This window comes from Aphelocoma coerulescens, chromosome 15 (assembly GCF_041296385.1).
Source record: "Aphelocoma coerulescens isolate FSJ_1873_10779 chromosome 15, UR_Acoe_1.0, whole genome shotgun sequence".
Taxonomy (NCBI): Eukaryota; Metazoa; Chordata; class Aves; order Passeriformes; family Corvidae; genus Aphelocoma; species Aphelocoma coerulescens.
In genome coordinates, this window is record NC_091029.1 from 3,748,506 (window position 1) to 3,771,869 (window position 23,364).

At 51.0% G+C, this 23,364-nt stretch overlaps 1 protein-coding gene across 7 annotated transcripts in view; it reads left to right on the plus strand.

Moving 5' to 3' along the window:
* The window catches only part of CUX2 (cut like homeobox 2), a 64,276-nt gene that overhangs the window by 28,336 nt on the left and 12,576 nt on the right, over nt 1-23,364 (plus strand). For 4 of the 7 annotated variants that reach the window (XM_069030741.1, XM_069030740.1, XM_069030736.1 and 1 more), the window contains exons 2-3: nt 18,591-18,669; nt 23,197-23,334. In XM_069030741.1, coding sequence (XP_068886842.1) covers nt 18,591-18,669; nt 23,197-23,334 — 217 coding nt within the window. Of the gene's footprint in view, nt 1-18,590; nt 18,670-18,701; nt 18,948-23,196; nt 23,335-23,364 lie in introns of those variants that run through there. The other 3 variants (XM_069030735.1, XM_069030738.1, XM_069030737.1) reach the window with 2 other exon arrangements.

The following is a 23,364-nucleotide window of genomic DNA, read 5'->3' on the forward strand; positions in this document are numbered from 1 at the left end:
AAGCAGGGCCCTCAGTGCCTGACCCTACACATCCACCCATCCCGCATGGCACCTTTGGACACGAGCATGGCTGGTTCTGAAAATGCCAGGTATTTACCCAGTTCAGAGAGAGCTGTAAGTGGGACACACGATGTCTCTGTACTAATATGGTAGGAGAGTCTTATTGTATTAGCAACTTCCCATCAGATCATGTCATATTAGTATTGTATTGTATTAGTATTTGTTTTCACTAATGTGATGTGAAAGTTGCTAATATGATAAGACTCCTGCATTGTATAGTGAAAACAAATATTAATATGATAGGATGGAAAATAGCTAATAAGAAACTAAGTTGCTAATCTGACGTGATGGATCTCCTAAAGGAATTGGTTGTAGCTTTCCTGTACTTTTCCAGGATCACCTTCAACCCTGCTCAGGGTGGGGGACGGGAAGGCAGCAGCACTGCTGTGTGGCACCGGTGGGTTTTAAAGGGATGAATCCACCTGGAAAGCAAGAACATCTCCTTTGGGCTTAAATCCAGGCTTTCATTAGGCAGAGGAAAAAATTAATCACGTGTTTATAGGAAAGCCCTTGTGTGTAGGGAACCCAAGGGTCCTGGGGCGAGCTGATCCCTGGGAAAGACAGCAAATACGAATTTAGGGAGCACAGACACTCTGGGAACCCAGGAGGCCACTCTGAGCTGCAGTTACACCACAGTCTAACTATGACAAGGCATAACCACCAGTTTCCTAATTTTATTTTATTTTTTCCCCAGTCACCGGAGCAAAATATCAATTTCTGACACGGAGAGCCCAGGGTAGGTGAACCAGAGCTAAATAAAAATAAACATTAAACAATTATTGGAATTTAGCTTTATTTAAAAAATCAGCAGGGTTGAGGGAACGAGCCACCTATTAGCGGGGAAAAAAAAAAGCTATTGGGCTTTTTAACAACATGCTGTTTCTTGGCGGAGGCTGGGTTTTGGGCTGTGCACAATCATGTTATTGATTAAAGATGATGTAGCAGCAGCACAATTATATCACAGTTTGTGCTCGCCGCGGTGCTACCGTTGGCCTCTCATTTGTCTGTCGGAGATTGGTTTGTTTGCCTTGCCCTTCCCGGGTGTTGCTCCTCACTCTGATGGGTCCCCCGGCGCCGGTGGAGGAGGCTGAGGGTGCTCGGGGACTTGGCGTCGTCTCGGTGGTGAAAATGGTTTTAATTGCTTCTCGTCCCCCATTCGGTGTTTAATGGTGATTCCGGTTTCTGCGCTGTCGACCACGGCGATGCAAAACCAGGGGGGTGTTGGGGTTTTGCAGGAATTGAACAGCCTGGGATGGATCAAGAACAGCAGTTTGGTCTAGTGGAAGGTGTCCCTGCCCATGGCAGTGGGGTCGGAACAAGAGGACCTTTAAGGTCCCTTCCAGCGCATACCATTCCATGATTCCATGACCCATGGTGGCTCTCACCCTGCACTGCAGGGTCCGGTGCTTCCCTGAAATCAGGCCAGATCCGGCCCAGCTGGTTCTTGGGATGCCACAGCAGGCAAAGCCACAGGGAAGGGCCGTTCTAAAGCATTTCCAGAAAATTCTGTGCCGGAATTAAGAAGGCAACACGAGAGGACGGGAAGGGGCTGCGCGGAGCGAGAGGGTGGCTGGCGGGGAACGTGCGCCTTCGAATGGGTCTATAATGCAATCAATTCTGTATATCCCCAGTGAAACAGCAACATTTATTTAACGTCTTTTATAGAGCAGCTGAGTTTTATCACAAATCACATTCCATTGCTATTCTTTGGGGACCCCTTGAAGGCTAAAACGCACTTACTTTCCTCCAAGGAAGTTTACCAATTCTTCAATAAAGCCCCATTTGTGTCTGTATGTAAAATTGATGCATTTATTGAATATTAAACATTTGCCTGTTGCCTGTGCACTTCTTTTGACTTTATCTGCTGCCCTTAAAAGTCGTTAAGGGAAGGATATATCAAAGTCATAATAAAGGCATATTTATGGATGGGAAGGGGATGCTGGAATCTGCTGGAGGGGTTGGTGTAGCCTGTTCAATGGCTCCATCCTCGAAGCCCTTTTTCCTCTGCTGTCTCTTGTCAATAACCACCTGGCCTTGTATTTTCTCTGATTCTCCTAAAGGAATTTCCATGCTCAAAAGCTGTTTGGTGTTAGGTGCTTGCTGGGGTTGTGCCAGGTTGCAGGAATATAGTTTTCCAACCCAGAGTCAGTCCAGCTAATTAGCAGGAGGTCCAATAAAACAAGTTTTTCTTTTATCACTGTTACTAAGTGCTGTTGTAAATCAATTAAAATGTATTCTAGTAATTCTATTTTTCCTTGGCGACTCTGTTTAAAGAAATACTGAGCCATTAACAGTATTTTCCATATGTTTGTGTGTGTGTTTATGGGAGGATATTGAGCTGTTGCTGTTGAGTTTGGTGCTCAGTGATGAGCTTGGGATTCTGTCCTGCCCTGCACTCTTCCCAGGAGCCATGCAAGGTCTCTGCATCCATTTATTTGGAGAAAGGTGCAGGTTTCTTGAAGGGAATTTTCTTTTCCTTGAAGCATGGATATTCATGCCAATGGTTGTCCTAATTATTAATTGGTGAAGACACAGCTGCGCCCTTTGAGCGTGTTCCTGGAGTTGTTTTTTGGGGAGTATTAACTCAGGAGGAGCACTGTGTGGTGGTCCTGCCTAGACAGACCTCTCAGTCCAATCCCTAAAAACATCACAGCCTCTGTGCAACGGGAAAAACCTGGGTGGCTGGAGGAGAAAATCTGCCAGGAGCAAAAAAATTCGGGATTCACCCCTTTCTCTCCCTTCTCTCTTCTTTAATTCACATTGTTTTAAGTACCATGGAGGAATCTGGGCTGTCTTGCCCTGCTCTAGGGATAATTTCTCCCAGGCCACTGGCTAATTGAGGATGCCTCGTTAGACCACAAGGTGGCTGCTGGGTGGTTTCATTGACTCTGGAATGTCAGCAGGCCACAAACAGCCACTTGCTGGTGGCCACCTTGGTGGCTCCAAGACCCACCTGCCCCATCAGCCTGGAGAGGTGAAGGTGCTCCTAAATCCCATCTGGAGACAAATCCCTGCCATGGGGGATTAACTCTTCAGCTCCATGTTTTGACAGCTTTTAGGAGAGTTGTCCCCAACCTGCCCTTATTGTTACCTATCAGCTGTGCTTATCAAGAGTGAACTTGAGTGAAAGTATTAATAAATTAATACTTTGCTGAGCACCGGGATGGAACTAGACTATCAGGGTTTTTGGGGGGCTAGATTTACCAGCAGGAATAAGGAGCATTAAACTGGAGATTTAGGAGTTGCTTGGTTGTTTTGAAGGACTTCATTTTGTCCCTCCTTCGGAGCAAGGTGACTCTCAGAATGCAGTTGGCTGCAGGATGGGGTTTGGCTCTCGCTTTGCTCTCGCTTTCAGCTCCATCCTTGGATGCTGAATTATAACATTGGGTTAGAAAATTAAGTTCTTAGGGCTGAGACACCCCAAATTATCCCGAATGGAAGAGCAAATGGGTATGCAGCAAATTTTCAGAGGAGCCAGCCCATCCTTGCGGTGAAGGCAGATTTTTGGGGCACTTGTCCATATTAATTTATAGAAGAAATAAATAATCAATGTCACCTGAATGGAGCTCCAGTAAACGTAGCTCATCTGGAGTGTATCATTAAAATAATATACAGCTGCCTCTCAGCAGCTCCTGACTCACTGCTGGATGGGAGGAGAAGCCCCTTTGCCGAGATCCCACTGCTGACATGACCCTCATCCCACTCCAAAATCCCCAAAAGCAGCTCCCGGCACAAATAACCTTCCCAGTGCACCGAGAGGCTCTTCTTTATGGGTGAGGGAAAGTGCTTAAAATGCTTAGAGGGAATAAACAGCTTTTAATGAAGTTACATTGCCACATAATGGGTATCATAAAATTGCCTTCATAGTACAGGGTCCCAGGATGGCTTTTATTATCGACTGAGCAGGAATCCTGTCTGTAAAGCTCCGGCAGCTGCAGAGAGGAGAATGCAAAGTCTTCTTAAATTACCTGATTGAAATAACCGGCAAATATTCTGCTTTGCTGCTTTGTTGAAGGCAAAGCTGCCTTTGGGGTGGTCTGTCAGACCTGGTTTGCAGCTTCTGAAGAACACAGGAGTTTCATTGCAGCAAAACAGATGTTCATCTTGTTTCTCTATCGGCTGTTTGATGAGAGATTTATTGCTCTTCTGCTGGGCTGGAGCTCCTCTGCTGCGGAGTCTATTAGGCAGCCCGGGAGCTGGCGGGGAGCCAGGGAAGCCACGTTTTGATGAAACCCATGAAAAAGCCTCGGCTTGGAAGGCGCCAGTAATAATGCATCGGCTAGACTTGGATCGGGCGATTGATTGCCGTGATTTGATTTATTGATCAATACCCTCAAATTTGGCGTCTGAGAAGCTGAACTAATCTTTAACTGCTGTGAACATCTCTGCCTGGTGGAGAATTAGAGCTGATAAGGAATGTATGAAAGGAATCTGAGCTTATCTTAATCACACAGTGCCCCGGCGCTGCCTGCGCCGAGCGGGAGGGGATGTGTGCAGAACACAATCACCAGGCAGAACAGAGCAGATCTATAAATTGATGGAATTCAAAGCCTCCAGCATCGATTACCATTATAACAAACAGTGGTGCGCTGAATGTCTGATTATTTTTAGACAAAGATTCTGTGCTCTCAGCAGCAATTTTGCTGATGCTGTCACTGTGTCAGATGTCTGTTGTTGATTGCAATTAGATGCGATACAAAAAAAAGAGAAAAATTTAAAACTATCTCTGCCTATAGTTTTATTTCCACTTATTAAATCTCCTCCTTTGTTTGCCTCCTCCTAATGTCTGCAGCTGGATGAAATATTGCATTACCAGAAGAGATCTCGTATATTCAGTTGGGTATAATCACTTTACAGATCATTGGATTATATCTGATATGGTTCAGATAATCCTGGGGAAATGTGGGACATTTACTCTGCCTTGGTTAAATAAATGCGCCCTGGTTTAGGGTTTTCAATGTGAATCTGCATAACATTTGGGTTTCTGAAACAGGGTCTGCAGCCCTCCCAATGATCCAATTCTATTAGAGCACTAATCAATTCCCCGTGACGTCAGTCTGCTTTCCTGCCGGTCCAGCGTGGATTTATCCTGTTCTTTTTAAATGGCTTTTGGAGCTGCCACAGCACAGGCATTAATGGTTCAAGGAATGGCCACCACCAGCAGTGGTGATGGGGAGTGGGCAGTGGGGAGCAGGGCACCCCAGGTGTCAGGGTTTGGTGTTCCAGGACTCCATGTGCTGGGATCCCGGGAGCACCCATTGGTTTGGTGTTTTCCAGTTTCTCTCCAGGGCCGGAGAGTGGCCGCGCTTGGGACCGATCAGTGTTGTGGGAATGTCTCTAGAGGGAAATGTGGCTGGGAAAGGGCGGTTTCCAAATGGCTCTTCCCGATGGGGAAAGCTCTTTGGGAACCCTTGTGAACCCCAAATGGGGGCTGTGGGTCCATACAGGCATCAGGATTGGGAGTTCCCTGGGGAGCCCAGTTGGACCAGGCTGGGTTTGTTTGGGTGCTGGACTCTCTTCCTGCATCCCACACTTGATGCTGGTGCAAGATATTTGGGGAATCTCACGTTTTAACTTCAACCCCAGGCAGGGGCTGTGGGCTTTGGCACGTGGCAGAGCAGTGGCCATGGCCCTGGCCCTGACCTGGTGGCTGGGGGAGCAGGAGGTCTCCTCTTGAACGTGACCTCATCTTGCGCAGCCACGCGCGGCTCCGGGGCTTGATGGAAAAATGCAGCACGGCGGCGGAGGAGTTATGTGCTGCTGGCAGCTGGTGTTTTCTTTCTTTGGGAAATCTAATATATTGATTAGCTTTCTTCAGAACAGCATCAATAAAGCGTATAATGGCATGGCTGGTGCCTGCGGCGTCTCCTCCCCTGGTCTGAGCCCCCCTGGAGCCAGGAAGGACCTTGGCTGCTCTGTGCCAGGCTCCACGTCCCGTCGGCTGCTCCTCCCTTTCCTGGCAGCCACGGGCCCTGCTCTGCCTGGAGAACGTGCTTGGCTGGACACCCTGATCCTCTGCAGGGAGCTTATCCTGGGCAGCCTTCCTCCTCCTCCTCCTCCTCCTCCTCCTCCCATCCTGTGTCTCCGTGTTACCACTGCCTCCGGCAGCTTTGGCTCAACCAGCTCCAGCATGGAGCCACTTAGCCAAACCCTGGCAAATAACTTCAGGGTCTGGGACAGTTGGGATGTGCCTGTCCTGGTCATTCCCAGGCACTGAATGTCACCAGTGGAGCCACTGGTGATGACCTGAGGGGGGATGTATGACTGGGGCTTTTGGGGAATATTGGGTGCCAGGGGAGCTCATTGCATCCCAAGTCTCTGCCAGGAGCACATGGATGCTCTGCCTGTGCCATCGTGGTTCCCCCTCCCAGCTCTATCCTGGCCCGTGGCACATGGATGGCAGCTCCAGCCCTGTGGTCATAGCTGGGGAAGATGAAAGGACCCATTAAAGTGCCTGAGAGAGTTTAGAGGGTGGTTTATTGTTGTTTTTGTGGTTGTTTTTCTTTAAGCTGATTGATTACAATAATGAATGGGGCCCAGAAATCAGCTGGAGTGGCGGCTCAAGGCCACCGCTGGATTTAAAGTCCTGGTTGGCTTCAAACCCTCTCCACTATTTCAGCCTTCATTGGTATAATACACAGAAAACCAGTGGGATCTTATTTAGGGCCCTCCCAAGCCCAGACCTGCCCTTGGATGCCGGTGCTGGTAGGAGCTGGTGCCTTGTGCTTGCCAAGAGCTGTTTTATGAACTGTTGGCTTATTTATTGTTCCGTGGTTCGCTGGAGAGCAAATCCATCTGGAGCCGTGGCCCGTTCCACCACGCAGTTCCTTGGCCAGGTAAAGGCAGCACCTTCATCCAGGATTGATCCCACTTATGGATGCTTTTATTTTATTTTCAAGTCTGATCCACTTATGAAGGGATGGAGGAGAATCCTGGGCCCCCACCGCCCTGGGATGGAGGTGTCCAGGCTGCATCCCACCACCAGGCTTCCAGGGAGTTTGAAAGGGTTTTCTCTGCTTCCCAAGCATCTTGCAGTGAGCTCATTTCAAAGAGAGGTTTTCAGGGCAAATTGACAGCTGAAGACTATGGGAAGATGTTTTCCAAAGGAGAAACAATTTACGATAATTAGAAATTTATAAAATGTCTTTAAACATGGTGGTAATGGGGATAAGAAAACACTTGCTGCAGTGTAATCAGTTATTAGCAGCTGATCATTTATCTCGATGGATAGTTGCTGCTGGTACAGGAGACACGTGATAAAAGGACTCTTGATTAACTAATTTGAATATCTTTTGAGAACAAATTCTGAGTTCTCTTTTTTCTCCATTGTAACGGATCCGTACATCTGCGAGATAAACATGGAATGAATATGGAAATGAATATTATTGTGGGAGTGTAGCCCTCGAACGCTGCTGCTGCCATCCCAGCCCTGGCCTTGGGAAGCTGCCTGGGATGGATCTAATAGGGAAGGGGCCTTGAAGCCGGCTGGGAGGAGTTGAGGCTGTGGGATGCAGGGGAAGCCTGGTGGGGGATTTGCCAGGATGTGGGGTCTGGAGGGGCAGGACCAGGCTGGGCCCTTCCGTCAGCCCCTCTTTGGCCTCTGGGAAGGAGCAGGATGGAAAAACTCTGGAGCTGCCTGTGAGCACCAGCAAAACACCAGAGCATGTGATAGCATCCCTTGATAAATGGGTTTTTTAAACACACAGCCTGTTCCTGCCTTCCCAGGAATGGGAATCTGATGCAGTTCTCAAATCTCTGCCCTCTGCGAGATCCCATTACGACTCCTCCGATAATGCTCTGTAAACCCCGATTCCATTTTAGATGCTGAAACCTCACACTCATCATCTGTGCCCTGGACCATTGGCGGCCCTGGGGTGACCGGTGGCACCAGTGGGACCGATCCCTGCTCCCTCTGCTGCTGTGCTGTTTGCTGGGTGCCCACGGGTGCCAGGGGTTAAAGTTGTGGCTGGAGCAGTTGGGAAAGCACAACCAGCTTGTATTCCTCTTTTCTGGCACAGCAGGGAAAGGGTGGAGTTGGCTGCTGGTGGGGGTTAAGTGGGATCTGGTCCCAGCCCCTCTTGGTTTCCCTGGCAGCTCCCAGGCCTCCATGCCAGCTGTCCATGACCTCGCCGCGTTCCAGAGCAGCTCCTGCTGCCTGCGAGTTATTCATCGTCCTCAGCCACTAATGGACTCCATTCAACTGCTTCTCCCTCGTTCCCCCCCCAGTGTGATTCATGTAGTGGCTGGAAGCAGATTCCTTTTGGCAGCGAGAGTCCCAGATATTTTATATTTACGCATCATTTTCTTCCCGGGATCTCAATTTTTCCCTTCTCTCATCTCCCCCTTTCTCCTTTCAGCTCCATCCATGCTCAGATGGGGTCGTGGCTCCGGCTCCATCACCCACCATCCCCTCCCCACGTGCTGCTGAGGGCTGGGGGGGAGGCTGGATACATCCCCTCCAGCGGGAATGGGAAGGGGATGCTCGGAGGTGTTGGCACTGCTCCTTCTTAGCCGTATTTACTGCAGCGAGGAGCAAAGTCCACGTAGCTGTGGATGCAGTTTACAGGTAATTAAACTCAGCTTGGTGAGGATTTAAACATTAATATTGATGTTAAAGTTTTTAATAAAATATAGGGAAAGAGAGAAAGAGGTATCGATTCCTATAGGCTTTTTATTTTTTCTTTCCTCCTGCTTCATTGTCACAGGGAAGGGTTGATGTACTGGTGAGCATGAAATTAGGGCGTCCTGCACTGGCACGGGGTCTGCAGGTGGGGACAGATACGATCCCAGAAGGAAAAATTAGGAAAGACTTAGCAAAATGTATTTGGGATTGATCCATATGGTGAGGCTGTTCCTGACCCAGCCCTCCTGGGCATCCTCTGTGGTAGGCACAGGCTTGGGGACAGCATCCACTTCTTGGGAATGGCGCTGAGCCTCCAAGGTTTCCATGTCTGCTTCTGCACCCCGCGTGTTGCTCCCCATCACGGCTGGCTCAGGACACAACCCCTTTGACCACGCCTCTGTCCATGTGTGTGGGCTCCTTCCAGCATCATTCCCATTCCCACCGTAGCCTTGGGGGTCCCTGAGATCCCCCAGTCCCGTGGTGCCACCGTGGCCATCCAACCCCTCCGCAGCCGTTCCTGTGCCGCACCAGAGGCTGTTAAAAAGATGCTGACGGCCGTTTTTCACTCCCTGCTTCTCTGTATACACACAGGACCCGGCTTTATCTGCTTTCTCACCAATATTTTTTTATATAACGGTGAAATATTTATATTGTCCAATAAAAGGCAGTAACTTGCAATCTCGCTCAAATTCATCGGAGACCAGGAGCTTCGTTGTCTGAATTTTCCACCCGGCAGTGACCCCTGGTAATTGGCTCCATACATCTTTGGCATCAGGGATTTGCATACAGGGAAGGGGGTGATGGATGGCTGGGGTCAGCTGCCTGCCCTGTGGCCTGGCTGGCAGGGGAGGCTGCTGGCTCCCTGTGCCAGGTCTCCTGCCCCATATCCCATCACGGTACAGCCAGCTGGGTTTTGGTGATGCCAGGGAGGAAAGAGCCAAATCCCTCATCATGATTCAGGCAGCCACAGCTTAAATCCCTGCGGTGCTGGGGTGCAAGGCTGGCTTCATGGGAGTTTTGAGTTTTTGCTGGGACAGGAAGATGGAGCAAACTGCAGGTCCTGCAGTCAGGACCAGCTGCTGATCCTATGGAGGTGGCTCTTTTCCTCACAAACCAAATTTGCCCCAAGAGTGCCCATTTTGGGAGCAGGGTGGGCGGGTTGGGGATGGGATTGAATCGCTGGGGGCCGGAGCTTGGGGCACAGCTGAGCCCCAGGCAGACACCTCCTGACCTCGGCCAGCAGCACCTAGGCCCCCAATTTATCAAAAAGCAATTAATGGCCACCCCCCCACCCACGTTTTATGGTGTCTGTCTCTTCCCGCCGACTGCAGGGCAGTAATTAGAGTCTGTCTAATGAGGTTTCCGTAGCGGGAATATGTCCTCTCACCATATCTCCCCACCAGACAAAGCCTTTGCCACAGTTTATGGTGCCAGCCTAAATTTTTTCCAGCTGTTTTCACCGTGGTCCGAGCCAGATAAGACCAGGACACCCCCCAGGCTGTGGGATTTACCAGGCATCACCCAAGAAGTCTCTTCCCAGCGCATCCACCCCATCATTTTCATTCCATTTTATTTTTTTCCTGCATTCCACCAAAATTAAAAAGCCATCTATATCTTAAAAACCTTATTTATGAACACTTAAGCGTAAGTAAGTCATCGTTGGATGGCTTCCCTCCCTGCTGATGGATGGAATCTGGCACCGGGGTGGACCGGGAGGGAAATCTGGCAATACAATATGCTGTGCTTGACTATTTTGACACTCGGAGTGCGATGTTTTTTTTACAGTTACTGATGAGCTTATGGCACTGCTCCTTTTGGAGGAGCGAGGAGGAGGCTGGGGCTGAGAATATTGATTAGCCAGCTCCTGATTATCTCAACAACCCTCTCGGCTTGCCTTTTCTTTTGCGGGGAATACAGAATTCCTTCAATTATTCATGTGAACCCCCTTGTCGATACTGCCAGCACGACACCGAGCAAAACTGCTCCGGGGGAATCGTATCCCTCAAATTCAAACCCCAACCCTCCTGAACCCCCTTTATTTTATTTTTCCCTCTATTTTTCTTTTTGGTTTTGTCCACCTTTTGTTTTTGTTTTGTTCCACAAGGAGCTTCGTGCCGTTGCTTTGGCGCTGGCAGGGTGGCAGGGGGGAAGCACGGAGTCTCATAAACATTTAATTGAGCTCAGTTGGGAATTTGGGAAAAATTTACCTGAGGTTCAGGAGATTTGCTGTTAGGGAATTAACTCGGCAGGACAGCAGATTTCCCTCCCCAGCAACAAGATTTTGGGGAGCTGTAGATGTGAGTGACTAACAAAAGGGAAGCTAATTAGCAAATTAAAGGCAAATTTTAGCCCCTAACCTTGAGGTTTGGGGATTTCTGGCTCTGGCCACCTCCGGTAGCTCTGTTGGGTGGGCAGAGATGGGGGGAAGGGGTTTCATGGGGGGTGCAGCATCCTGCTGGATGCAGGATCCACCTGGATGCCTCCCAGCAGTGCGGGAGGGAATTTTGGGTTTCGAGGCGTTTATAAAAAGCAAACGTTGAGCGTTTGGCGCGGAGCTGCTGGCACCCAGCTCGCAGCCCAGATGGGGGGAGATGGGTTGTTTGTTAAAAAAAATGAATTAAAAAAAGACGAGAAAGGGGAAAAAAAAAGAGCAACTCTAAAATAGCTTTTCTTGGAGGCTGTGTGGGGAGGGGTGTTTCTGCCAGCCTGGCTGGGTGGGAGGGAAAACTGGCAGCGTTGTAGGGAATGCTCAGAGGAGAGCTGGGCACCGGGGGCAGGACCTGCCCTCACCACCCATGGTCCTGGGGATGATCCCAGGCCTTTCCCACCCTGTTGGCTCCTGGGGGGTTGAAACGGGGAGAGCCCTGGGGGGGACAGAGTGGACAGAGCTTCCAGGCAGGGCAAGGAACCACCAGTGCTGGGAGGTGCCAGGGTGCGGCCAGAAGGGGCCAAGATGCGTCTGGGAGGTGCCATGGTGTGGCCAGGAGATGCCATGGTGTTGTCAGGAGATGCCATAGCATGACTAGGAAGCCCTGTGACATGGCCAGGAGATGCCACGGCTGGGAAATGCCTCGATGTAACCGGGAAGTGCCGTGGTGTGGCTGGAAGAGGCCGTGGCACACCCAGGAGATGCTGTGGCATGGCCAGGATCCTCTGGATGAGGTTGCAGTGTGGGATCTGAGGAGGAGCTGAACCGCTGGGGAGGGACAACACAGTCCCAGCCCACCACACTGCCAGGGAAGACTTCTCCATCCTTCATCCTGCCCCAGGAGCTCCACACCCCCGGAGGCTCCGCGTGAGCCTCGGCTTTGGACCCCAATGCCGACGAGAGTCTCGTGGCACTTCAAGGCACCTCTTTTCTCCCCAGCAATTTAATGCTCTCTTCAGGCCCTGCTTCCCCTGCTCCTCTAATGTGCCTGGATGGAAACCCCTGGAGAGCAGCCGGTGTTCCAAGCTCGCCAGCAGCGACACATTAGGATCTGTCATCTGCTGAGCATTACCTGGTTTTAAATCTGTCTCTTTGGAGCTACGGGAATGCATAGGAAAATATTAAAGTAAACAATAAGTGGATTTACACAAATGTGACTGATTTCCATATTTTTCATCACTTCATTTTATTACCGGGTTTACGGATATGCTCATTTATTTATAGGGCAATCCAGTATTGATTCATTCCGATGCGCTGTGCATAAACACATAAAAGAGAGTGATAACAATAGGAATACATTTTCAGTCTTTTAAATACTGCATTTTTTCCAATAGTCTTCATTAGATCCGCTCCAGGAATATGAGCAATGTCCTTCGGGAAGCCCAGCCGGCCCTTCCGCCCAAGTGGCTCCGGATTTATGGGGGTGTCAGGGAGAACAGGATGCAATTCCCAGCACAGCAGCAGCTGCTTCCCCAGCTCTGCCACCTTCCTCCCACCAGGGAATTTTTCCACAGGAGGTTTTGGGGGATTTTATCCCAAAAGGTGGATTCTGCTCCCCTGAGGTTGGGTTTCTGGGCTGCTTCGGTGCCAGGTGGCGCAAGGTGGACATCAGTGAGGTGCTGCTGATCCTGGAGCCAGGCTTAAGGGGGCTCAGGACTCTGTTCTTCTCCTTTCCCCCTCTTTTTCCTTCCTTTTTTCCCTTCCCTTTAATCCTTCTCTATTTTCCTTCTCTTTTCAACTATTTTTCCTTTTTCCTCCTTTTCTTCTTTTTCTTATCTTCTCTCTTTTCCCTCTTTCTGCTTTTTCTCTTTTCTCTCTCTTCTCTTTTTCTTTTTTCCCCCTCTTTCCCCCTCTTTGTCCCTTGTTTCCTCTCTTTCCCCTTTTTTCCCTTTTACCCTTTTCTCCCTTTTCTCCCTTTTTTTCCTTTTTCCCCTTTTTCCTGTCATTTTCCCTCTTTTTTCCTCTTTTTCCCTCTTTTTCAAATTTTTGAAAGCCTGCATCTCTCCCATCCCATGTATTTCCCCCTCAAACCCCACTTTTCCTCTCTCTCCATGAATATTAACCAGGGAGAGCCGAGCCCTCCATCACCTGCATCACGGGAAGGAGCCCATAAAATCGGGGTGATGGATGGCAAACATTCCCCCTCTGCTCCTTCCTCTAAATGGGAAGGAAAAAAGGGGAAAAAAGATCATTTTAAAATATTAACCTGGAGGGGTGTGGATGGGCTCCTTCTCTCTCCTATTCCTGAATACATCTCCTAACTATTTCAGATCTTGTATAATTTTTTTCCTTGGGGAAGGAGTAGCAGGACCAAGAGAAGAAATTGTAACCACAGAGGATAAACCCAGCTTTTCTTTTTCCCCCCTCTTCAACTAAAGGGCAGCTCCTTTCTCTCCCGAAAAGCAGTTTAATGGCAACAGCTTGAGAGGGACAAAGTTTGAATATCCTTGTGCCGGAGAAAAGAGCAGAGCGAAAGCCCTGCTAATTACAAAAGTTGCTTTATGAAAGATAATTCAAAGCAATAATTTAGCAAACATAATCAAGTAGCGCAGATGGGGATTTTGATGAATAGTTTGCAACATGCAATTAGCAGCTCTTGCAGTTACATATCATTAACCCTCAGAGCACAAAAATTATTTTCTCATTATTAGATGAAAAGGTAAAATTAAGCTGACTAGACAGTAAAGGAACAAACTACAATTAATTACCTTCATTTATTACAGTCATTATTTTAAACTTATTTTTTTTTCACTCTGATAGATAGATGAAAACATCTAAATTAAAAGTTTTGTTCTGCTAAATGGGAGGTGAAACTTTGCGATGCTCGGGGTGTGGGGCCAGCCTGGCTCCATCCCGGCTCCATCCCAAATCCGGGGATCAGTGGGAAGCCCCTCATCACCCCACATCATCCATGCCAGGGCTGCAGAGCCTGAGCATCCCTGCCTGTATCCCCCACCAACCTGGACCACTGCTGTCAGCCACACAGGGAATTTTGCCTATTTTTGCAGGAAAATAATTTTCCAGGAACATAATTTTCCAGGAAAATACTTTTCATGGAAAATAATTATGGGGGACTTGCAAGAAATCCAGCCTTGCTGGGAATTAACCTGCCCAGGTGGCACCTTCTCGTGGTGATGGTCAGAAATCAGCCTGTTCCTCGTTGGGTTGGATGCTGAGAACTTTGATTTCGGGATTTGTGTTGGTGGCAGATGGTTCGGAGCTGCCAACTGTCAGCAAATGCACTAAAAAAATAAATTCAGGGAAAAAGAATGGAGAAAAAAAAATGAAGGAAAGAACCAGCTTGAACAGCCAGCGAAAAAAACCATGGATTAAATTATGGTGGGGAGGGTGGATAAGCTTGAAATATTTTCCCTGTCACTGATGTGGGGGCTCAGCCCAAGAAATCCTGCGGTGCAGGGGAAGGGAAGAGCTTGGGCACCTTCTCCCTGAGCCAGCAGGCTCGGGATGGTGTGGAAAAAAAGGGGGGAAAAATAACCTAGTGAACTGAACATTCTCTGTCTCTGCTCTCAAGAACTTTGCCAAAACATCGCTGAACTTGTCAGGCAATATTACAACAAAATTAAGAACCAGCAGCAATTTTCTCTCATTCAGGATCCCGTGCTTTATGAAGTAAATTATTAATGCATTTTTTTCCTCCGTTAAGCAGTTATTTGCAGCAGTCTTGGTGTATTTCTCATTAGAAATAACATCATCTAAAGAACTTATATTGATTCTTTTCCCCCTCACCCGTCCTTTTTTTTTTAATCTCCGAATCATGGACGTGAACAACATATTTCTGTGATGTTCCCTTTAACTAGAATTCTCAGGCTTTATTTTTATATTATTGATCTTTTTGACGTGAATTGCTTTTTGGCCTTGTGAAAATCTTGGGAGCTGCTCCTGCCTTCAGAGGAATGGGGAGGGGGGCTGTGGAATCGGGGGGGTGCGATGGGGTCTGGGTGTGTGTGCAGTGGGTTTGGGGGAGTGTGTGATGGGTCTGTGTGTGTTTGATGGGTCTGTGGATGTGTGTGAGGGGGTTGTGATGGATCAGTGGGGGTGTGTGATGAATCTGTGGGTGCACAGCAGCTCTGTGCACACGTGTGGTGGATTTAAGGAGCTGGTTGGACATGGAGGCACCAAAAGACCCCAACGCGTGGCTGGTTCCTCATGGTTGTCCATCCCCATCACCCAGAGCTCTCCCAGGACAGTGTCTCCTTCCCAATCTCCCCCTCCTTGCCACCCTCTCCCTCTCCCCAACTTCTTTACACATCAGCAAAAAAGCACCCAGGGAAAATAGCGAAGGCTTGAATTAATTTTTTCATCAGTTTTCTTCAACATTTGGGGTCTCTGTTGCCGCTTTCTCCCCTGACAGCTGTTCCTCGACGCTGAAAAAGAGCTCATTTGTGGTTTACTGCCACCAGTATTTAGATGGAAATAACCCACTACTTATCCTGCACTTGATCTCATGGATGTAAGAATAAACTCTCCGCCGGTGCGATGCAAATCCCGCGCCTCTGGAGCGGGGACGCTCAGACGCTCCGAGCTCGCCGCCGCGCCGGGAGGAGGACCGGCTGCGCCGGGGGAGTTTTACCATTTTGTCAGTCAATTATAATAATATTTCTGCTTCCAAATGTTTAAAAAGTTGGCTTCAGAAGGTATAATCATGGCACAGAGGCCAGCCTGACAATAGTAATTAATTAGGCTATTACGCATTCTGCAGTGATAATTGCTTTGCTGGAAAGTCACCAGCCATGAAAAGGACCCGGCGCGTAAATGTAATTTATCAGACGGCGGCGATCCCGCGCTGCTGCCGCGCCTCACCTTGAGCCCACGGATGCTGCAGAGGGAGATGGAGGGGGGAAAAGTGGGAATGGCGAGTACCTGGATGTTTAATGCAGAGACAGAGCTCGCTGCGGGCACCGAGGGCTCTGCAGGTGGAAGGAGAGCAGAGGGTGGTGGGTTTGTGCCGCCGATGGGCATCGTGGTGATGGGGAGAATGGGAGTGATGCCATCCCACTGAACCTGGGCTGCTTCCAGGGACACTCAGCTCCCCCATTTTTAGGCGTTTTCTCCTCTTTTTAGCATGGTTTTAGATGTTGCTGTCTTGGGTGTGGATGGAGGGTTTGGTTCTGCGCCAAGAAAGTGAGAATTGAGGTGTTTTAATTATAAAACCTTGATTTTAGGGCTGATGTGGGCTCTTCCTGGGTGTTTTTTCAGCTCTGTGTGAGGAATTACAGCAGTTTCAATGCTGGCTGAGTCACCCCTGTGCGGGACTCGGAGCTGCTTCGGCAGGAATCTCTCCTGGCATTTGAGTAAATTATCCCCCATCCAGAAAAGATCACTGAAAATGTTAAATATCTTTTTTCCATTGACATTTCCTAGAAGTTCAGTGGGACTTGGGAAGAGCTGAGTGGGTGCCTGGTTCACCATCCTGCCACTCGCCCATGCTGGTGGTGCCCTGGCACCGATACGGGCCAGAATGTGCTGGAGCCCAGCGCAGGGAATGGGGCAGGAGCTGGGCTGGTGAAATGGCCCCAGATTCCTTGTCTGATGGAACAGCCTCACCAGCAAATGGCAGATCCTGCCGCTCCAGTTAAGATGCTGGTGATAGTTAATGGATGGAAAGGCGTTACCCACGGCCTGTGGGTGCTCCCTGGGAATTTGGGCTGAGGGGTGGCTTCACCCCTCTCATGAACCCAGAGGGAACCTGGATCTCTCCCTGGTAGGAGAGACAAGGTCCAGGGAACTGTGGCATGGAGATGCTGCAGGCTCCTTCCCGCCCCAGAGCCACAATGTTCCCAAGGGGGATGCTCAGATCTCCGTAGGGATTGCTGAGGAGAGGGAAAGGCTTCAAAGGTTTCCCTTGAGAAATGCTTTGTCTCTGTGATGGGACTTGAGAAATAAAATGCAGTGCAAACAGCTTGGTTTGGAGTCTGGGCCAGCTCCTTGCCCCTGGCACAGATAGGGACGAACAGGGACAGGCACGGGTGATGGAGAGGGAATGGAGAACATTTGGGCTGGACCTTTGCTCTGCACCCTTTGGTTGATGCCAGCTCAGGGGACATGAAGCTCTCCAGAGCATCTGGGGCAGGTGCAGGCATCCCCATCACCCTGCGTCTGCTCCTGCTCCCCTCCTGTGCAGGCCAAAGGGTTTGGGAATGGGGAGGTCACACAGGGCTGATGCCACGAGCAGCCCAGCACCACCATGTCCCCACATCCTCACTGGCAGATTCAGCGGGCACGGTGCTGTCTTGCTCCAGCACACAGGCAGTGCCAGCTCCTGGTGCCTCCTCCTTCCCTTCCCCTCTTTACTATTATTATTTTAAAGCACCCTGAAGCCAAGCATTTTTGCAGAACGCTGAAGAAAAGCCCCCAAATTCCTCCTCTGCTGGAGCTGCGGTGCTGAGAAAGTAGGTTTGTGTACGAGCCGCTATAAAAAGCCCAGCTTATACAATTTTAACAATAGAAAAATGATCTTTGTGCTCCAGTGCCTGCGAGCTCCAGAGGAGAAGGCGGCTTGCTCAGGTGGCTGCTGGATTACAAATGAGCCGTTTGCTTTGGGTTGGAATGACAAGCGATGGCAACCTGGGCTGGTGGGGTGAGCCAGGAGCTCTGCTGGCATGGAGGAGGGAAAAGATGCTCTGGTGTGGGAGCTGCCACTGGACTGAGGCCCAAAGTTCAGGCTTTGTTTCATAATTAGCCCATCAGTGGCTTAAGAGCAATTTAATTGACTATTTCCCTGTCACAATAGTGTGTCTGCTGGGTGGGCACCACTTCCTCCATCACTGGCTGGTGCGAGTGCCCAGTTTGCCTCCAGCTGGATATTTTCCAGCTGGGAATGGGTCGCTTCCATCCCTGATGCCTGTGTCCTTGTGTCTCACTGGTGCCCCATCCCATCAGCTCCTGGTGGGGCTGGATGTAAGGGGTAACCAAGGGGACCTGGTGGGCAGCAGCCCCTGCCCCGAGGTGTCATTGTGCCTTGAAAAATTAAAGGGAGTAAATGATTCATGCTCATAAATGTTGGATGGGAACACGCAGCAGATTAATGTTGTTGGGTTATTGGGATGCAGCTGGTGTGAGTGTCACCAGCACCCTGGTACCCCAACAGCCCAGGGGGACAGGACATGTCCCAGTCCCGGTGTGAGCATCACTTCCACCCCCAGCACCGTCCTGGGAGGGTGGCTGGGGAAGGCCGTGCGCTGGATCTGCCCCGGCGGGCACAACAACGGGCAGGCTTCTTTATTTCTTATTTAAGCGCCGACATTAAATTATAATTTTCATTTACTCAGAGCACATCAATGATTCAGGGCGACGTGACATGGCAGCGGCACGAGGCGTTTAGCCACAGGCGGCGAGCGGCTGCGCGGGGCACGCAGCGGGCGCGGAGCCGCGTGCCGGTTTTGGTGGCACCGGTCCCGTTGGCTCGGCCGGTTCCTTCCTCCAAGCCCATCCCTGACCCCTTTATCCCTCTCCCCGCAGGTGATTGCACTTAGTAAGAGAAGCAAGGAGGCTGAGACGGCTTTCCTGAGCGTTTACAAGCAATTGCTCGAAGCTCCAGGTAAGCAGCGCGGTGGCGACCTGGCTGCCTAACGAGTCGCGCGCCGGTGCCCAGAGGAGCCAGCGAGGACCGCAGCACCGTCCCCGGCACGGCTGGCGTCGCTGACCGCGGCCGGCGCATGGTGCTCTGGAGATCCCAGCCGAAGAGAGGAGAGGAAGCAGCTTTTGCCATCGCTGTGTTTCAGCCCCTGAGCCAAATGCATCTTGACGTTAGGAAAGGAATACATTTGCTCAGCCCGTGTAGTAACACTGCGGCTATTCCCGCTTGTCTGTTTGATGGTAAGTTGACCAAAACAGCCGAGCACCGGCTCGCAGCATGAGCCACGGGGACATCCTGCCCATGTCACCTTGTGGCCGGGGTGCCGCGCCGTCCTGGGAGGGGGAAACTGAGGCACGGGGCAGCACTGAGGTTTGTGTTGGCAGAGCTGGTCCTAGGGACAGGTGAGGGCCTGGGAGCCCCCTCCTGCTGCTCCTCACTTCGGGGGGGTTTGTGTGCACCAGGCACGGAGAGTCCTCCGGCACGTCGGGGGCTGAGAGCTGCAAACGGCTGAAGATGTGCGGAAAGGCTCCTGCAGGGCCACTAATTCATTTTCCAGACATTTAGGAATAACAAAATGTTTTAATGATTTCTTAGGGGAATTAGGGAGACATATTTTTGTCCTCATTAAATTTTCTCCTGTGCTACGAGAACCAAATGTCAGCTCGGTTTCCAGAACCCAGTTATCTTCCCTCGCCACCTCCTCCCGCCTGCACAAGCCTGCACATGGAGGCACACACATGCATGCCCCAAAACTGCTTCCCTGTGCTCTCTGCACTCCTCCTCCTCCTCTTCTCCTCTCTCTGCTTTCCACAGCATCATCTCTTGCTCCCCTCCTGCTCCCCAAATCCTCCCTCCCGCAGTTCATCCCCGTCTGTTCCATGTCCACATGTCTCTCGACAGGCGAACTCTTTGTGGAATACTTTCCAAGCGCCACATAAGTCCTGATTCGACATTTTTTTGCTTTGAATGGCTGCTGTCAACACAAATCTCTGGCAGAGACTGTAACAGAGCCTGATTGCTCAGCAAGTATTTTGATAAGTGAGCTGGCTGTGTGTCTGTAATTACGGGAGAAAACCGTAAATCTTTTGGATATTGTTCACACAGATGTGGCGTGAAGGGAAGGGGGGGAAGCAGTAAAATGTGTTAAAAGCATAATTAATGTCATTGTTGTTGGGGATGATTTGATTTAAGGCTGACTTTGACTCGTGGAGGGATTCGTAGGGCGCTGGTGGATGTGCTTGAGCAGGTTGGGATGGGGTGGCAGAGGAGAAGTCATCCTGGTGGAGAGGTGATGCCATGGAGGTACTGTGGGTGTCCTATGGGTGCACCATGGGTGCCCCGTGCTCCTTCTGGAGCCAGGCAGCAGCACAGAACATTGGCTGGGTCAAGTGGCCCTGGCACAGGGATGAGCTGGTGATCCCCAAGGATACTGCTGCTCCCTGGAGCTGTGCCTGCTTAGGAGAAGGTGAGGAGCACCCAAGACGCCTCCTGCCCACCCCACCATCACACGGGTGTCTCAGGGTGCTCCAGTGGACAGAGGAGGGGTGTCCAGGAGTGGGTCTGCTGGTGGCCCAGACCCCTTCCAGCACAGGGAAAGACCTATGGCCTCACTGCCCCTGGGGACACCAGGAGGGATCCCTGTCCACTGCCCTCATCCCTGTTAGTGGGCGTCCAAAGGAGGGCCATGGAGATGGTGAAGGGTCTGGAGGAGGAGCCATGTCAGGAGCAGCTGAGGGCACTTGGTTTGTTCAGCCTGGAGAAGAGACTGAGTGGAGCCCTCATCCCAATCCACAACATCCTCATGAGGGGCAGAGCAGGGGCAGCTCCGATCTCTGGGAGCAGGGACAGGACCCAGGGAACGGCTGGAACTGTGTCAGGGAGGGTCAGGTTGGATATCAGGGATTCTTCCCCCAGAGGGTGCTGGGCACTGCCCAGGCTCCCCAGGGAATGGGCACGGCCCCAAGGCTGCCAGAGCTCCAGGAGCGTTTGGACACCACTCTCAGGGATGCCCAGGGTGGGGTTGTTGGGGTGTCTGTGCAGGGCCAGGAGTTGGACTCCTGGATCCTTGTGGTCCCTTCCAGCTCAGGATATTCCGTGATTCTGTGATCCTGCTGCAGCACTGCCGGTGCCACTAAAGGATGGCCAATGACGCCAGCTAGTGGTAGCACTTTTATAAGTATTTATTTATTTAATTCGTATATATAAAATATATCTATGGTGGGTGAGGAGCGACAGATCAGGGATTGAACAGGGACACACTCTTTCCTGTGGGAGCTGGCTGTGCCATTGGTGGGTGATGCTGCACTGTGGCCCCAGAGCGTGGCGTGCCCTAAGGTCCTGTTCAGGCACTCGTGTCCCTCATGTCACCCCTCACCCATCTGTGCTGCTGGCGAGCGTCAGGACTAACCCGTCCCAATGGAAGATGTGATCTGTGGAGCAAGGAATGAGACCCCAGTACCTCACATGCAGCAGAGGATGGTGTTTCCCAGTGGATGGGCAGTGGGGCATTAGCTCAGTGCAGTTATTCCAGCTGGGAATTTGGCATCTGCGCTGCCCCGATTGAAGCAAAGATTTGCTCTTTCTTTCCCAAAGCTTTGCTCCCACCACTTCATCCCAGGCTGGAAGCTCCAAACAGGGAGCAGCACACGGAGGGATCACCCCAGCTGTATTTCAGCAGTGGGGCTGCAGCTCATGGGAAGGAAAATGCTGACCTGAGGAAAATCCCTGGAGCTTTATCGCTCAGACCCATTTTTCCCATATTATTTCTCATCTTGGAGGCGGGAGGAGCTGCCAGTGTGGATCGAATAGGGCCTGTCCCAGAGTTTATCTCCACAGAGGCAGCTCACAGGCTGGCACGGAGCCTCCTGCCAACACCCCCAGGGCTGGGGAGTGCAGGGGGGACCCCAGCAGCCCCCAGAGAGCAGGGTTTAATTATCCATATCCTTACGTCCACTCGTGTACTTAGGAGGGTTATTAATGGCTGTGGGAGCATCCTGGCTGGTTGGGGCTGTGCTGCATCGCCGCCATCCCTCATCCTTGGGTGGGGAACCAGCCTGTGGATGCTGAGCTGAGACATGCCAGGAGCTGAGGGATGCCATGAGCATCCCAGGAGGGTCCTAGCTGGAGCCAAGTCCCTGTTTCAGTGCCAAAGCTGACAGCACTCAGGATTTGCCTCTGGATCCTCATAGCCAGAATCTGGGCACAAACCTCTTACTGCATCCATTTGTGGGGTCTGTGTGATGTCCAGCAGAGAGAAGGGAGAACATCCCCAGTGGAGGAGGATGCTCCAGGGGCTTTTGGTCTGGCAGTCACTCATCCTGCAAGAAAACCACGTGGTGGGTGCTGTGGTGGGCCCAGTTGTGATGCTGTGGGATGGCAGGGCAGCAGTGGGCAGACAGACCCCCAAATCCCATTTGGAGGAGGACATGTCTTGGAATTTCTCGTTTGCAAGGAACATCCATGTGGGCATGGACCAAATCCTGCATCTTTTGGGCGGGTTTATCCCAAAGTCATCTGGTGCTGTGTTTGACCCCTAAATCCCATGACATGGCCTCTTTCATCCCACCACAGCTTCTGTCTCAGCCAGGGACTTGCTGAGCAGCAGAGCTGTTCTGTGTCCCATTCCGAGTGGAGGCAGTCAGTTGTCGGAATTTTTTTCCATCACTGTTATTATCTTTTACCCTTGGATGCCTGCCATGCATCCGTGCCATACAGTAGCATGCCCAACTCCATCCCACTTCCCTGTTTGTCTAACTTTTTGACCCCAGAGAATTCAAATCTATATACTTTCCTCTTCTTTTCTACGAAAAAAACCCCAACAAAAATAACACCCCAAACCTGTATTAACCTGGCTCAATAGGAGGCATTTTCTTGAACTTATTAAAAAATCCAGACTTGTAAATTAATTTGTTCTTGTTGTACAATGGCAGTGCAGATGGACTCATTAGCATGCACACAACAAATAATTATAGATGAATTTTTAGCTGGCCTGCTTAATGGGCTTGCTGGGTTAATTATGTCAATGTATAATTACATCAGCCCTGGGAGACATAATGGCACACCCCGCTGAGCAGACACTAGCTAATGATGGTGTAATGCTGACAGAGGGAAGACGGACGGCTCCGGATGCACCTGCTTACCTCGGCACAAACCTCCATTGTCTGCGCCCAAACCGGCCCTGCCGGAGCCACCGGAGCCACCGGTGCCGTGGGTGCCACCGGCTCACGCCGGGAGGTGATGCCCCCGTGCCCCCTGCCCGTCCCTCTGTGCCTCGGGGCTGGCAGTGAAAGGCAGGACCCCAGGGATAATCCCATGGCACCTGGAATGGCAGGACGTGGCGTGTCCCCATGGCACCTGGAATGGCAGGACGTGGCGTGTCCCCATGGCTCCGGGAATGGCAGGACCTGGGGTGTCCCCCCGGCATGGGGAGGTGCGAGAGGGCCGGTGGAGGCCATCCCTGCTGCTCACCGTGCATCCCGCATCCCGCAGACCCCGCTCCTGTGCTGGAGGCTGCCCGGAGCCTGGAGGATCGGCTGCAGCAGCTCCAGCGCCTCGAGCCCGAGCCGCCGCCGCTGAAGGATCTCAGCCGCCCCTGGAAGAAGCACACGGAGCTCGTCAGCACCAAAGGTACCTCCCCGCCGGCTGAACGGTGGCAGC